Below are 16,067 nucleotides of genomic sequence, written 5' to 3' on the forward strand. Positions count from 1 at the left end.
GCCCTCTTCGCTGCTGGTTCCGTCCAGCACCAGGCCCTCTTCACCGCTGGTTCTGTCCAGCACCAAGCCCTCTTCACCGCTGGTTCTGTCCAGCACCAAGCCCTCTTCGCTGCTGGTTCCGTCCAGCTCAGCCAAGCCCTCACCGCTGGTTCCATCCAGCCCAGCCAAGCCTGCACCACTGGTTCCGTCCAGTCCAGCCGACCTTTCACCACTGGTTCCGTCCAGTCCAGCCAAACCCTCGCCACTGGTTCCGTCCAGTCCAGCCAAGCCCTCGCCGCTGGTTCCGTCCAGCCCAGCCAATCCCTCGCCGCTGGTTCCGTCCAGCCCAGCCAAGCCTGCACCGCTGGTTCTGTCCAGCCAATCCGAGCCAGAGCCCGCTGATCCTGCGCCGGAGCCCGCTGATCCTGCGCTGGAGCCCATTCATGCTGCACTTGAGTCTGCTCTGGAAGACACAGCGCTCATTGTGGTGTCCGTGGCTGTTTTGTGTGTGTGGGCAGCACACACATCAACTACAGCCCATGAACCCAGCCCAGAGCTTCCCTGCAGCCCTGCAGAGCCTGAGCCCGTCGCCTGCCCGCCAGAGCCTGAGCCCGTCGCCTGCCCGCCAGAGCCTGAGCCCGTCGCCTGCCCGCCAGAGCCTGAGCCCGTCGCCTGCCCGCCAGAGCCTGAGCTTCAAGCCAGCCCTACAGAGCCTTCTCTACTGGTCCCATCCAGCCCTCCCAAGCCTGACCTGATCCACGTCCCGTCTGCCCACCCAGAGACTGTCCACGTCCCAGAGCCTGTCCCAGAGCCTGTGATTCCCCCCAAGAAAGTTTTGGGGGGGGGATATAGGCCACCTGAAGGTGCGTCTCCACCATGGCCACCTGAAGTGGCCTCTCCACCCTGGCCACCTGAAGTGGCCTCTCCACCCTGGCCACCTGAAGTGGCCTCTCCACCCTGGCCACCTGAAGTGGCCTCTCCACCCTGGCCACCTGAAGTGGCCTCTCCACCCTGGCCACCTGAAGTGGCCTGTCCACCCTGGCCGCCCGAGGGAAAGTCTCCACCCTGGCCGCCCGAGGGAAAGTCTCCACCCTGGCCGCCCGAGGGAAAGTCTCCGCCCTGGCCGCCCGAGGGAAAGTCTCCGCCCTGGCCGCCCGAGGGAAAGTCTCCGCCCTGGCCGCCCGAGGGAAAGTCTCCGCCCTGGCCGCCCGAGGGAAAGTCTCCGCCCTGGCCTCCTGCACATCCTGCTCCGCCCTGGCCTCCTGCACGTCCTGCTCCGCCCTGGCCTCCTGCACGTCCTGCTCCGCCCTGGAGGCTTCCTGCTCAGGGTAGGCCACGCCCTCGTCAGCCTCCAGGGCGCCCGCCCCCCCACCCCTTTTGAAGTTATACGGCGCGAGGACGCGCCTTTTTGGAGGGGGCGTTATGTTACATGTGTGTCCTGTGTTTCCCCCGTTCTTTGTGTATTTGGTTCAGTCTGTTTCCAGTTTCCCGCTCCTCGTTAGTGTTTAGTTTATTCACCTGTGTCTAGTTCATTTGCCCCAGCTGTGCCTTGTTTCCCTAATCTGTTCTCTGTCTATGTAAACCCTGTGTTCTCCCTCACTCCTTGTCGGTTCTCGTTTATGTAACGTTTGTGTATGGTGTGTTGCTGTTTCCCGTGATCCTTGTTTTGTTTGAGTAAATTATATTTGAATTGGACCTGTTGACTGCTGCCTCTTCCTCTGCCTGCACCACACCCGTAACATACAGACTGCTCTCTGCTTATGTAATCCTTATGAAATGTGCATTTCTCTCTGGCGCATTCACTAGGCTACTGAAGATCGCGAGTTAGCATCGTCAACTTCATCTTAGCCGACAAAGAAAACACTTGTTTATTAATAAACAATTAAAATATCTCCTTGCTATATTTTACATATTCATAATCATTACTTTTGCCGGTTCTTTGTGAAGAACAGCGGTGGCTGTTACTGGCTATTTAAATCTAGCGGGTTTGATGTCTCGCAAATACAATGACGCTGGTAGTGACGATTCTGTCTGACCAATCAGTGATCTGCAGTGTGTTAACGTCACATTTTAGTATCGGTACGGTACGCTTGGAACCTCGACAGAGGTAGTACCATTTAAAGCAGGAGTCACCAACCCGTCGATCGCGATCGACAAGTCGATCTTGGAAGCATTTTAAGTCGATCGCGAAGAGTTTTCAAAATCAGAGAAAAAACACCAATATTTGTATTCCTTATTATTTATTAATTAAAAATGCACCATGTGTGAGCCTACTGTGTGTAGTAAATCGTGTCTAGGGGATGCAGAGGCGCGCGCGCCGTTACAATGACGTCATTTTTGGCTCATGCGGACGCGTCGAGTATAAACAAGGCTTCACGCTTTAACCAGCTCAGCCACTTCACACTACGCTCACATCAAGCTCTTCAAGCTAACGATACGCAAGCTAACTAAAGGATGGCACAACGGTGAGGGAGTAGGCTATTGCTAGTTTGAAATCTGCAGGGGTTTTCCTGCATAGACAATTATGAGGCGGCAAACAATATAACGTTATAGACTACACACGACCAGAGTGCTGTTTTCCTGAATGCAAGCACGATTGAAACCAAGATATTGATTTCATAACAGTTCAATAAACAAATAGTTAAAATTAAGTTACTTACATTTTTAGACGCAATTACTGTTTTTGTTCTGTTTCAGCAGCGAAAATAGTTCCAAACAACAGAACCAGCGCATCTCACAGCAACACTCATCCATTATTCATCACTGAATGATTCAGCGTTTTGACCTAATCGCTCCAGTCAAAGATTCAATTAACGTTACCCATTATTAAACCGCCTCATTCTGAATCAATCAGCCGTTTGAACGAATCGTTTGAATGAATGACTCAATGACTCGCTCATTAAGACGGCCGCCTGCCGCTTCTACTGGCGGTTTGGTTTCAAAGTATCATTCTTTTCAACATTCCTTATTTGTATATTCAAAAAATATTCAAAACAATCTCATGATCTCATTTAATACAGTTATAATTTTTCAATGTAAATTATTTAATTTGTTTGGTAACAGCCTTGTCGAAATGAAATTTAGAGCATACCAGTAGGCCTACATGAAATAAAATTAGGGGGAAAATGCCCTTTATAAAGGTACAAAAAATTATTCCGATAAGAGTGTTTTCAAAAATGAAACATTGACAATTTAAGTTTAAAGGGAGTAGGCTAAAGCCTCTGTTTAGGCTATAAAGGAAATGTAATTTTGCCAAAAGAAGAACTTTTAATTTAAATAAATGTTAATTTTAAATCAGCCTACTTCAGTGTGATATGTTACCATATTATCATGCTTAATTGAATAATTGTAATGTGATGATCAGATGCAGATATCTAAATCAAAGAATATGGGTGGTTGGCAGGTGGATTATTTTTAATTTTTAACAACAGATTCGAGTGACTCAAAGTGCACCAGATTAATGAATTTATCTTTAAAATGTACAAATTTTTCTCCCGGGGGGGCATGCCCCCGGACCCCCCTAGTGTTACGATTTTACAACCTCCGCCTCATTTAGAGCCGGGAAAAACCCTTTATTGGCTATTGTTAAAAGGAGATCTGTGTTTTATGTTGTTGGAAAAGGGAAAGAGAATCAGTGCTGTACATGACTGTTTTAGGCCTGTAATTGATTGATTATTGAGGTAATGAATAGTAGTAGGTCTGTAATTTGTGTGAAAATATTTTTGAAGAATTGAAGGATGACTGTTGTCATAATATTTTGTATGCTAGTTGCACTTACCATTTTGATTTGAAATAGCCTATGTTTTAAAAGGGAAAATGAAACAGTACATTATTGGCTTAAGCCTGTAATTGACTGATTATTGTGTTTATATATGAGTAATAAGCCTGTGGATATATACTTAACAATGTTTTATTACTGTTGAAAATGTTGAATTATAGTTGACAGTTTGTATAGTTATATACTATTTGTATAGTTAAATAAATATTTTGCTAGTGACTAACAGGCAACAAAGAATGTCAAAGTAGAACTACATTGTGGCCTTGTTTTTTCATAATTTTCTGCAAGTGGTAGATCTTGGTTTACATTTGAACTTGGGATGTGATCTTAGGCTTGAAAAGGTTGGTGACCACTGATTTAAAGCGAGCCGAAGCGAGCCGTACCTTGCCGTACCATGCAGTGGAAAAGCGCCACAAGTGAGCCGTACCGAGCCGAGCCGTACCGTACCATGCAGTGGAAAAGCGCCAAAGCGTGCCGTACCGAACCGTGCCGTACCGTACTATGCAGTGGAAAAGCGCCACAAGTGATCCAGATTGTTATCCGGGGTCCAAAGAAATTTTGAGAGAAAAAAGATTTTACCAAATGCATTTTTAGGGATTTCAAAGTTAACAGATATTAATTAAAGATCTTTAAACCAATAATTTTGAACGTATTTAACATTCAATATTTAATTTACTAATTTATGATGTTCATTCATATTTCTATGTAGTGGTTGAAAATCTTAAATCTCGTTATTATATTATTGACAGACCTAGTTTGTAATTTATGTGATTGCGGAGGTGAATTGCCATGTTAACAGTTTGACATGGACTCCCCATTAAGGAAGCAATGTCTGCTCAGAATGAGTCTAAAGTATCTTCTTTGTATTTTTCTCGCTCTCAACATCTGTCTCAGCTGTTTGGGGCAAAGCAGTGGAAATGCAGACTCACTGATTAAGTGCAGTTCTGTATTGGCACAAATATTTTTTTTTCTCTCTGAGGCAGAAGTTCAAGCAGAGCAGGATTCGGTCTAGTTTGTTTGGAGTTTGTAAAAGGGATTGATTACTTAAATCACTGTTTGCTTGTAATGTCTTTTCCAGTGCTTGAGAACAACCTACCTTTCCTACAATCTTTTCATTGTTCTATGTTTGGGTTTGCTATCTGCTGTGTGCGTGCGTGTGTGCGTGCGTGTGTGTGTGTGTGTGTGTGTGTGTGTGTGTGTGTGTGTGTGTGTGTGTGTGTGTGTGTGTGTGTGTTTGTTTGTGTAAAGAACAGAGAAGTAAAGATCACTCGCTTCCAGATGTTTCATTTAGACACATGCCCCCTGGAATGCATGGAGACAAGAATCTTAACCCTCCATGTGAGAAAAGACAGACATACCTATATCAGATACATTGATGTACACAAACATAAGAAAACGGTTTACTTTTATCCATGTCGGTTAAAAGGACGAAACTTTTCTAACAACTCTTGGAAGTCATCCATTTAGGTCCAAGATTGTGCTCCACGTTTCATTCCAAGGACAACATCAGTTGCAGGCATGACTCCCATGACAAGCTTTACATGATGCCGTACATTTCTACTTTCATGATTAGGCCAAATCTACTTGCTGTCTGACCTGCTCGTTGCCCTTTTCCAACTTGTTGCAATTAAGATGAATATCTGCCTTTGAGGAATCTGAATTTAAGATTCCTCAAAGTTCTGTCATCGACAGAACACATTGACTGTGTACTCACATTAATTTTGATTTATTTGTGCAGCACTTTTTACAATACACATTGTTCCAAAGCAGTTTGACAGAGAAGAGAAGATAAATAAAAAAGATAAAAGGCAAAGAAAAATAGGGTTACAATGAGCAAGCCAAGTGTAAGAGGAAATACTGTAACTCAAACAGAAGAGCATGGTTCTGGCAACATGAATGTCTTGGGTTCGATCCCCCAGGGAATGTAAGAACTGACCAAATATATACCTTGGATTTAATTTAAGTTGCTTTAGATGGATGCCAGAATGCATAAATGTAAAGAGTGGCAAGGTCAAATTTGAATGTCTACATAAATGAGGAAGAAACCTTTGAGGAAACACTCTGTCTCCAAATGACAACATTTGCCATTTACAGCAATGTTAAGAAAATGGACAGATAATTGGAGTAGCTAACTAAAAATACAATGGATTAATTGTAAGTTCTAATTAATGTGCCAGAAAAAATCATATATATATATACACTACTGTTCAAAAGGAAATGATTGGAAATGATTACCTTTATTCAGCAAGGATGCAATAAATTAATCAAACGTAACAGTAAAGACATTTATAATGTCACAAAAGATTTCTATTTTATATACATCCTGTTCTTTTGAACTTTCTATTCATTAGAGAATCCTCTAAAAATGTATTATGGTTTCCAGAAAAATATTAAGCAGGAAAACTTTTCAATATTGATAATAATAAGAAATGTTTTTTGAGCACCAAATAATCAGAATGATTTCTGAAGGATCAAGTGACCTTCTATTGGATCGGGGAGTATTGGCTGTTATTTTAAATTGAAATAATATTGAACAATATTACTGTTTTTACTGTGTTTTAAATAAATTCAGCCTTAGTGACTTGTCCTCCCTAAAAACTCAAGCTTTATGTCTCCTAGCAATAGAGAAAATAAATAAAATAATAGACAGCTCTTTGTGTTTTCCCCCCCACATAATTATTGTTGATTTAATGACAAATAATTATGGATCGTTTCAGGGAGGTGGAGATTGTCCAGAGATGAGCATTGGAGCCATTAAGATTGCCCTTGAAATCTCCCTACCAGGGTCCTACATTTATGTGTTTACGGATGCCCGATCAAAAGACTACAAGTTGACCCATGACGTTCTTCAGCTCATTCAGCAGAAACAGTCACAGGTCAAATCATTCTCTCGATTTTATTAAAAGATCTTGCCTGTTTTGGTCATTACATATTAGCATATTACATATTTATCATTTGTAAGTCACTTTGGATAAAAGCTTCTGCTAAATGTTCAGTGTGTATGTATGCGGGCAGGTGGTGTTTGTGTTGACCGGTGACTGTGATGACCGATCGCATATCGGCTATAAGGTGTATGAGGAGATTGCCTCTACCAGCTCAGGACAGGTATTCCATCTCGACAAGAAACAAGTCAATGAGGTAAGACTGCTTGGCCTTGTTTGATTTACCCAAAGAATGTCAATTTGCTGTTTCTTTGTGTTTCAGGGAATAGCACACTGCTGCTATTGTAATATTTCCAAGGAGTAATAATGAAATCTCTTAATATTCTGGTTTGGTTTCCAGGCCAGATTTTTATTCACTAGACACCACCCCATACAGTATTTGACGATAACCTTAGATGACAGAGTGAACAAATTATTAGAAAGATTAGAAAATAGAAAATAGAGGTGCTTGAGGTCCAGTTATGCAGTATGCTCATGGATGAAGGCTTTACTTAATTTGAGCATGGTAACATGAACATAAGTCCAGGATACTGTTTTATAGTTCTCTGAAAACCAAGGATTTATAAGTTTGCTCTTTTTTGATGTTCCAAAAAATTCCTATCAATCCTCTTATGCGGTCGAGATGGTGATCCTCCAGAATTTTGACATTAGAATCAAACACAAACTGAAATATTTAAAAGACACAAAATACTTTATTTGGAGTTATAATTCCAAAAGCACTGCTTCTCAAAATGTACTGTCATTTTAAAATCTCTAAAATCCTAGCCCTTTGCTATAGATTTGTTCAATATCTCTATCCTTAAGCTTAAATGGACCTTGTTTCTGTCCTTTTTCCATAGATCCAGAACCCTGACCAATAATCATAGAAACATCGAAGTTATAAGCCATCCATAAACGTCATCAAACCATCCAAACTTACTCATTTTTTAAAAATCTTTTCACTGTAGGTGTTGAAATGGGTAGAGGAGGCAGTGCAGTCCTCTAAGGTTCACTTGCTCTCGACTGATCACCAAAACGGGCTTGCTAACACCTGGCGGATCCCCTTTGACCCTAGCCTGAAGGAAGTGACTGTTGCCTTAAGCGGCCCTGCACCGAACATCGAAATCCGAAATTCTCAGGGTAAGGAGAACATCTTTGTCCTCTGTCTGTTTAGAGTCTTCCCAGAACCAACACATAGTGTAGAGTGATGAAGAACTGAAGCATGAACTTCTTGTGCTCCTAGGAAAACTTATCGGGATGAAGGAAGGTCTGTCTGAGCTCCTTCACATCCCAAACTCTGCCAAAGTCCTCAACCTCAAAGACCCAGCGCCAGGAATGTGGACCATAAAGGTGATGAACTGGTTTATCACAGACTAAGATGCACATACACATTTGACAGATCTTTTGTGTCATTGTAGATGATTTAACTGTAACTGGTGGCTTTCCAGAAAGGTAAAGTTATTGCTTTAGTCTGTTTTATCTCCTCAGAATAAGAACGAATTGCTGATTGATGGATAGGTACTGAAGGCCAAGGTTGTGTGGTGAAGTCATTTATGTCGTTGCTCTACACATGTTGTGGAATCTGTTGTATGGGCCTTTGATTAGCCCACTGGGTAGTGGGTTGCTTCAGGGTACACAAAGTCCCAAAGGGCCAGTTAAATGAAACAACAACATTTTTGCCTGATTGATTTGTGCCCTGTGGCTCGTGTACACATAAGGGAACCTCTCAAAGACTGCTCGATCTGCGGGATGGCTGTTCTTTAAATTTGGAGAGCTTGATGATTTATGTGCAGAGGAATGTAAAGAGAGACCATGTCATCCTCAATTTACTTTAGCGCTGAAGAGAGGGGTGAGATCTTCGTCTGGCATGATCCGTGCAGAGTCCACCCTATCTCTGTTTGTTTATTTTCTTCTTCCGCACGACCTCTTCTCCTCCCTCCCTTCACAAGTCGTGTAAATAGTATGTGTGCTGAAATTGGCTGTCTTAGACCATGATCTGTCCTGTGACAAACAGGTTTGGTTCAGCTATGCTCAGATAAAAAGGAGTGTGAAAATGTATGTAGTTTACACATTCCATTACCATTCAAAAGTTTGAGGTCACTACATTTTTTTTTAAAACTGCTGCGTTCATTTGATTAAAAAATGCACAAAACATTTATATTTTTATATGGACCGTAACTTTAATGGGTTTCCTGAAAGTTAAAGGTTGTATTAGAGATTTCAGGCCCAAAAAAGGCCATGTCGGTGATTGGTTGGAACACTATTTATTTTGGTTTTGAGTGGTTGGTGAAACCAATTGTTTTTGTGTGCAGATCTCAGAGCCTAGGCTGCCTACTGAGACGTGTTTTTTGACGGCCTGCTTATGGGGCGGGCAGCTAGCGGATCGTTAGGAAAGATTAGATGAATGTGATCATTTATGTTTGGGCCTTTTTTGGGCCTGAAATCGCTGATACAACCTTTAAAGAGAATTGTTGTCCCTTACATCATTCCCGGAAATGGCATTGCTATGTTCAGAGGAAGTTATGTTTGTTACCACTTGTCACCTGAGTATGAAGTTTATTTATAATTTGGCTATTTAAATTGTTCTGTTGCATGTCGATATATAATGTTAAATAATGTCAATGTTTGTCAGAAAGCATGCAGATTGTGACCACCATCTCGTCTGACGGGGTGTTCTGCCTCAGGGTTGTTTTAGGTTGGATTAGTAAATGTTTGGCCTGAATTTCACTTGGCAGGACTAATTCAAGACAGGCTTTAAAAACAGGATGGATGGATATAATTTAATCTTAATCTTCTGTAAATTGCTCTGCGAAGGCCTTCCCTTGAATCTCTTGAATGCCCCTTTATCCCCATATCCCATCCTATCCTCTACATCTCTCAGAGGAATCTTTCAGGATCTTCTCCTCATCATTCTTGGCGTCATATCATGCAGTGCTTCATGGCCCATGGTAATTCTTTAGGATGGTTGTAATTTCAAAAGAATGCAAGCAAAGGATGGGTTGCCATGGCTCGCCCTGGAGCAGTGAGATGCAGACAACATCAAGCGTACGCCAGACCCTCAGCACCAAAACAGTCATAAAGGGCAGCACGGAACAGCAGGGATCATGTTTAAATGACTCGGACTGCTCCATCTGCCAAAAGTGAAGAAAGAAAGAGAGTCATTCTTAATGTTCAAGAATTTTAGGCGTGCTGTATCTGTGGATCTTGAGATGATCTGGATCTTGACTTTATGTGAATCTGTCAACATAAAGTAGTTTTGTTGGGCTTCTTCCATGTGAAAAACGAATTATATCATTACAATTGAATGCTGTTATCTTAACAAATACAAATAACTTTTCTATTTGTTTATTTCTTTGTGGTGTTGTCAATTTGACCTCAGACGTCCAGTGAGGGCAGACACTCAGTCCGTATATCAGGCCTCAGTACCATCGATTTCCGAGCAGGCTTTTCCCGAAAACAAACGTTGGACTTCAAAATGACATCCAGCAGGCCAGTCCAAGGTGAGTTATTTAAAGGTTATTTAAAGGTTAGTTAAAGGTGTTTGAAGTCATAGAAGGTACACTACCATTCAATAGTTTTTTATGAGATTTTTTTAATGTTTGTGAAATAACTCTTTTGGCTCACCAAGCTGCATTTATTTGATCACAAATACAATAAATATGTGATATTGTGAAATATTATTACAGTTTAAATTAGTTTTCTATTTTAATGTTTTAAATTAAAAAATGTCAACAGTCATTCCTCCAGTCTTCAGTGTCACATAATTCTTCAGAAATCATTCTAATATGCTGATTTGGTACTCAAGAAATATTTCTTATTATTATCAATGTTGAAAATTCTTTTGGAAACTATTATGACATTTTTTTTCAGGATTCTTTATTTATTTTTTTATTAGAAATAGAAATTTTTGTAACATTATAAAAGTCTTTACTGTCACTTTTGATCATCCTCCTTGCTGTATATATAGTATTGATTTCTTTAAAAAAAAAAATCTGTTTGGACCACACACGCTGTCAAATTTATGAGGTCAACATAGTGGCTGTGTACTTGAGCATTTAAAACATGTTTTGGTTAACCTTTCTAACCTCTGCACTCTTTCACACACACTCAAAGGAATCCCTACCTTCATCCTGCTAAACACCACTGGTCTTTCCCCTCCTGCTCGTGCTGACCGCCTGGAACTCTTGAGCATCACTGGTGATGTAATGAAGACGCTGCCCATTCGCTACTTCCCTGAGCGACGCCCTTATAGCATTTGGAATATCACAGAGTTTGTTCCGCCCAAAGAGGCCTTTTTTTTGCGTGTCACTGGCTATGACAGTGATGGCTTCCTCTTTCAGAGAGTGTCCAGTGTCTCTTACTCCAGCATTGTGCCAGGTCAGATTTGTGTAGATGGATACTACCACAAGATATTCAATCTAAGTATCATATTGGTAGTTTTTATTGTAATTTTACTGTCTGTGTTACTAGTGTGTTTTTTTCTTCATTTTTTTTAGATGCGCCCAAAGTTAGCATGCCCACTCACACTCCGGGTTACTACCTGCAGAAGGGGGCAATTACGTGTTCTGTGGATAGCCTGATCCCCTATACCTTGCGTTTCACTAGGGAGGGACTACGTGTAGGTGTGGACCAACTTTTCAGGTAATGCTAATTAATGGTAGATGGGTAGTTGACATGTTTTGCAAAGTGACATGATCTACAGTTCAAAAGTTTGGAGTTGGTAAGATTTTTTTTTAAATGTTTTTGAAAGAAGTCTCTTATGCTTTTGTTTTAAAATAAAAAATACAGTAAAAAATATCATGTGAAATATTATTACAATTTAAAATATCTGTTTTCTATCTTATTACATTTTAAAGTATAATTCATTCCTGTAATGTCAAAGCTGAATTTTAAGCAGCCATTACTCCAATATTCAGTGTCACATGATCCTTCAGATCTAAATGAATACTGTTTTTTTTTTTATAGGTAGAAACCTTGACTAACATTATAAGTGGAAAAAATGCTACATAAGTGTAGAAAATGGCTTTCAAATGATAGTGTTGAAGTGCCAGTGAACTTATAGTTAATTGGTTACTAGGTCACTTAGCAGGCTCTTTTAATCCTGTGCTCAAGGGCCCAGTGCTGATAGTCTAATAATTTAAATCTTTGGGTGTTTATTTGGGAAGGGATTTATTTTATATGGATTTACATTTTCATTATCTTTTTAGGGAGTCTGCTAATGCATCATGGGGAATCGGTCAGGTGTCCTTGAAGGACGAGGGCTTTTATGAGTGCATCGCCATCAGCAGTGCCGGAACAGGACGGGCTCAAACCTACCTTGATGTTTCTGGTTAGAATGTCACCTTTCATTTTTAACTACATTATAGCCTGTTATTATCAGTAACATTAAAGCTACAATATGTAATTTTTTTCACTGCTAGGGGTCGCTAGCGTCTTACAATAACAAAGGCGTAGATTGATGACGCTGTGATCAGCGGAATCATGGAACTTGCCGTCATTCTGAAGGATCTAATAATGTTTATGGATGAATGAAAACATTCATGTCTTTTAACATGACTGTGGTATGAAGCAGATGATTGCTAATGAAAGACAGATATCAGCGTCACACGCGAGTCCCGCGGATATTAAGGAATGAGGATATTTCATTCCACCGAACTACCCGCAAGTGCTGAATTACTACTTAAACTGGTCAGTTTATTTGACGAATTAAACTTGTGAGGTAACGCAGCGCTGTTTCACTTGGTCTAACGTTACACTATCATACTAAACAGCATTTGAGTGTGTTGAAAGTTATAATGTTATTCTATGTGTTAGTTTGTTGGCTATATGAGACTAGCAGTAAGCTAGATCAACATTATAATAACATACTGATCATATTCTAACATTTCATCATGTTGAGCTATATAACATTGATTTGTTTTATGTAGATTTGCTCACCTGTCTAATAAAGTACATGCAAGAGCGAAGTTTGTTGCGGACGTGTGGAGCTCTCGAAAACGCCACGCTGATATTGATTCTTGTTTTAGTTCTCCTTTTGTCTCAAAGTCTGCATGCCATGGTCCATAATGTTTGAACGAAACAACAACAGCGTGAGCGTTCCGCTAGCAGGGCCGCTAGACGTTACGCAGTTGTCCACATCTGTCGCCATGGTTACTATGGCAGTACAAGCGGAAACGCTAGTTACACATGTAACTGTGGTTCTGTGAATTCTGGATGACCGCCAGAGGCAGTGTAAACACTATGGATTATCGCAGCGCCAGCTAGATAGGTCGAGAGAATATACCAACAAAGTCACGTGGCGTGACGTATGCTGAGCCCTGGAGGGTAAAGCTACAGTAGCTCAGCACTCTACCTCGGTACGCCTTTCTCGCGCATTCCGAGTGACAGAGAACTCTGGCGGTCATCCAGAATTCACAGAACCACAGTTACATGCGTAACTAGCGTTCTGTTTCATTCTTACTGACCGCCAGAGGCAGTGTAAACACGGATGACACATACCAACATAGTCATGAGGAATGCCACCCACCTGATGAAATTAAGGCTGCTCCAGAAGAACCGCAGAACTAACGGCATGATGAGCAGCAACGTTGACCTTATAAAACCGGGCAAACGTGCATGGAGAAGCCCAGGTAGCAGCAGTGCAGATATCCACCAGGGAAACTCCTCTAAAAACAGCCCATGAAGATGAAATGGCCCTAGTGGAATGGCAAGTTAGTCTCCAGGGCAGTGGTCTCCCTGCCGCCTTGTAAGCCAGCGTAATGGTCTCCACTATCCAGTTCGACAACCTCTGTTTCGACACTGGAGCACCTTTCTTCACACCACCATCCCAGACAAATAACTGGTCTGACCGTCTAAATTGAACAGTAGAGTTCACATAACACTTCAAGGCCCGAACAGGACACAAGAGTTGGGCACTTGAATCGGACCCTGAAGAAGTCTGAAAGGAGGCCAGTTCAATATGCTGATTTATGAACTGAGGAAGAAGGACCTTCGGAAGAAAAGAAGGATTGGGTCGTAGAACCACCCCGGAGCCATCCGGTAACCAACGCAAGCACAGTTCACTAACAGACAACGCGTGCAACTCACTGACTCGTTTCGCAGTAGCAATAGCTAACAAAAAATAAGTCTTCAAGGACAACCATTTAATGTCAACATTTTGCAAGGGCTCAAACTGGGGTGAGCACAGGAATGCAAGTACGAGTGACAAATCCCACACAGGAAAATGAGGATTCCGAACAGGGTTCAGACGGCGTGCGCCCTTCAGAAAACTGCAGACAAGACGGTGAGAGCCAAGAGAAGAGCCACCAACTGAAACATGATATGCAGAAATTGCAGCAACGTACACTTTCACCGTGGAAGCTGCTTTTCCTTCCTCCAGTAAACGTTGAAGAAAACTTAAGACACGCGGAATGTCGCATGTTGCAGGATCGAGACCCCGTTCCTCACACTATGCAGAAAAAAGCTTCCAACGGGAAGCATAAATCTGTCGTGTGGAAGAAGCCCTAGCATTAGAGATGGTGTGAATAACAGCAGGGTCACAATGCTCCAGGGAAGGATTTAACCCAATGGCCAGACCCAAAGCTGCAGACGAGCCGGGTCCGGGTGCCAGACACTGGCCTCCAACTGGGAGAGGAGGTCCTTCCTGGGGGGAAGCTTCCATGGATTTCCTGTCAGAAGTCTCAGCAACAAAGGAAACCACGGTCTGGCTGGCCATCGTGGTGGCACGAGTAACACTCTGTGCTTGCACAGAGAGATCCTGTCCAATGTCTCCCATAACAGAGGGGTAGGTGGAAACTCATAAAGCAGGCAGTTCGGCCATTCGTGAGACAGCGCATCCTGGCCCAGGGGGCTCGACACTTCTGTCCTTGCGAACCATAAGCGACAGTGGGTGGTCATCTCTGAAGCAAAAAGATCCACCTCTGCTCTTCCAAATCGTAGCCAGATTTCCTGCACTACATCTGGATGAAGCCTCCATTCTCCTGGATGTACTTGATCCCTGGAAAGAGCATCTGCTGTCTGGTTGCACACTTCTGGAATATGAGCTGCCCTCAGTGAAGCGAGTCGTGGCTGACACCATGTCAGGATCTCGTGAGTCAACCATAGAGACCTGCGGGATCTCGTTGCTCTACAGAAAAACGATCGACCGCCGGCCTGACTGTCTCAGGCTTTACGCGTGCGATTTTTAGTGGTCGCGGGGGGCGGGGGGGCGCTGACGGGGCCCTCCTGGAAACTGTCGATGAGGTGGGGAAAAAACTCTCGCATCTTCAGGAACACGAGGTCTTTGAGGGGGCTGTGACTGAGGTGTAGCGTGCCCGCGGAAACGCTGCTCTGATGCGGCATAGTGATGTCGGGTCTGAACCGCTGGCATCCTAAAGGTAGGGTTGCACTGCACCTGTGTCAGCTGACGAGTGGCTTCAGACAGCTTTACCCGCTTTTCCAACAGTTCCGGAACATTTGGACCAAAGATATGCCCGGGAACAAAAGGAAGATCTCTCAAGGTTTTCTTACAGTCATCTGGCAGTCGTGCTTGGGCAAGCCACACTTGGGGGCGGGCTGCCAGAAGCGTGGCTGTAAGACTACCCAGCTCGCGGGTCACATGGCCTGTTGCCAACAGAGCAGTTTGCAGAAATTGTGAAATAGAGGGATCTGCATTTGCAGGTTCCAGCGTACTGGTGGCAGCAAGACGTAACTGGCAGATCGTGTTTTCTGCTCGAGTAATGTAGGCAACAGACTCGTATGCCTTTTTTAGCAAGGAATCCGTACGAACGCATTGCGCACTGGGGCATCGCACATTCCCTCGTAGAGCCTCATCAGGAGAGACCACCAAAGCTGCCACAGGCTGCTCTATTTCCGGAGCACGACCCACCCCCGATAGAATCTGCTTCAGCCATAGATGCTAGCGTTCGAGCAATCTTTGAGCGCCGCTTAGGTGGACCAGAACCAGTGAGAGCATTTGAGAATTCAGCCACAAAATCCTTACATGGTGGCATGGCAAAAGAAGTTGCAGCTGTGGTCTGTCTGAAAAACACATTAGTTTGTGCAGATTGGACAGGTGACTCATCAAGTCCTAGACGAGCAGCTGCCATTCGAAGCACAGCCAAAGTGTCATCGGAGGAGGACTGGGCTTGTCCAGACGACTGAACTGACCCCCCACTAGAGCCCTCTGCTGCTGGGTAACCAGTGAAAACAGCCTGAGGTGATGGTTGTGTAGCAACATCCATAGGATCCCCATGATCGTGAAAAAAGGAATCTGAAGCACTTGTAGAAAGCACATCAAACTCTGAACGATGAGAAAAACAAGGGGAATCAAGAGACCCTTCCCCAGCTCCCTGGTTTTGAACATTCTCATCCTCCTGTGTCATCCTCACAGGTGTAGCAGATGTGACCGG

The 16,067-nt window shown here is 43.1% G+C and overlaps 1 protein-coding gene across 2 annotated transcripts in view; it reads left to right on the forward strand.

The window, feature by feature from the left end:
* The window catches only part of hmcn1 (hemicentin 1), a 122,999-nt gene that overhangs the window by 22,735 nt on the left and 84,197 nt on the right, over positions 1–16,067 (forward strand). For both annotated transcript variants that reach the window (XM_056269530.1, XM_056269531.1), the window contains exons 3-10: positions 6,475–6,633; positions 6,773–6,895; positions 7,647–7,818; positions 7,922–8,028; positions 10,058–10,178; positions 10,792–11,055; positions 11,175–11,319; positions 11,886–12,007. In XM_056269530.1, the coding sequence (XP_056125505.1) occupies positions 6,475–6,633; positions 6,773–6,895; positions 7,647–7,818; positions 7,922–8,028; positions 10,058–10,178; positions 10,792–11,055; positions 11,175–11,319; positions 11,886–12,007 (1,213 nt within the window). The remainder of the gene's footprint in view (positions 1–6,474; positions 6,634–6,772; positions 6,896–7,646; positions 7,819–7,921; positions 8,029–10,057; positions 10,179–10,791; positions 11,056–11,174; positions 11,320–11,885; positions 12,008–16,067) is intronic.

The sequence above is a fragment of the Rhinichthys klamathensis genome, unplaced genomic scaffold (genome assembly GCF_029890125.1).
Source record: "Rhinichthys klamathensis goyatoka isolate OS25496 unplaced genomic scaffold, OSU_Roscu_1.1 h1tg000281l_1, whole genome shotgun sequence".
NCBI lineage: Eukaryota > Metazoa > Chordata > Actinopteri > Cypriniformes > Leuciscidae > Rhinichthys > Rhinichthys klamathensis.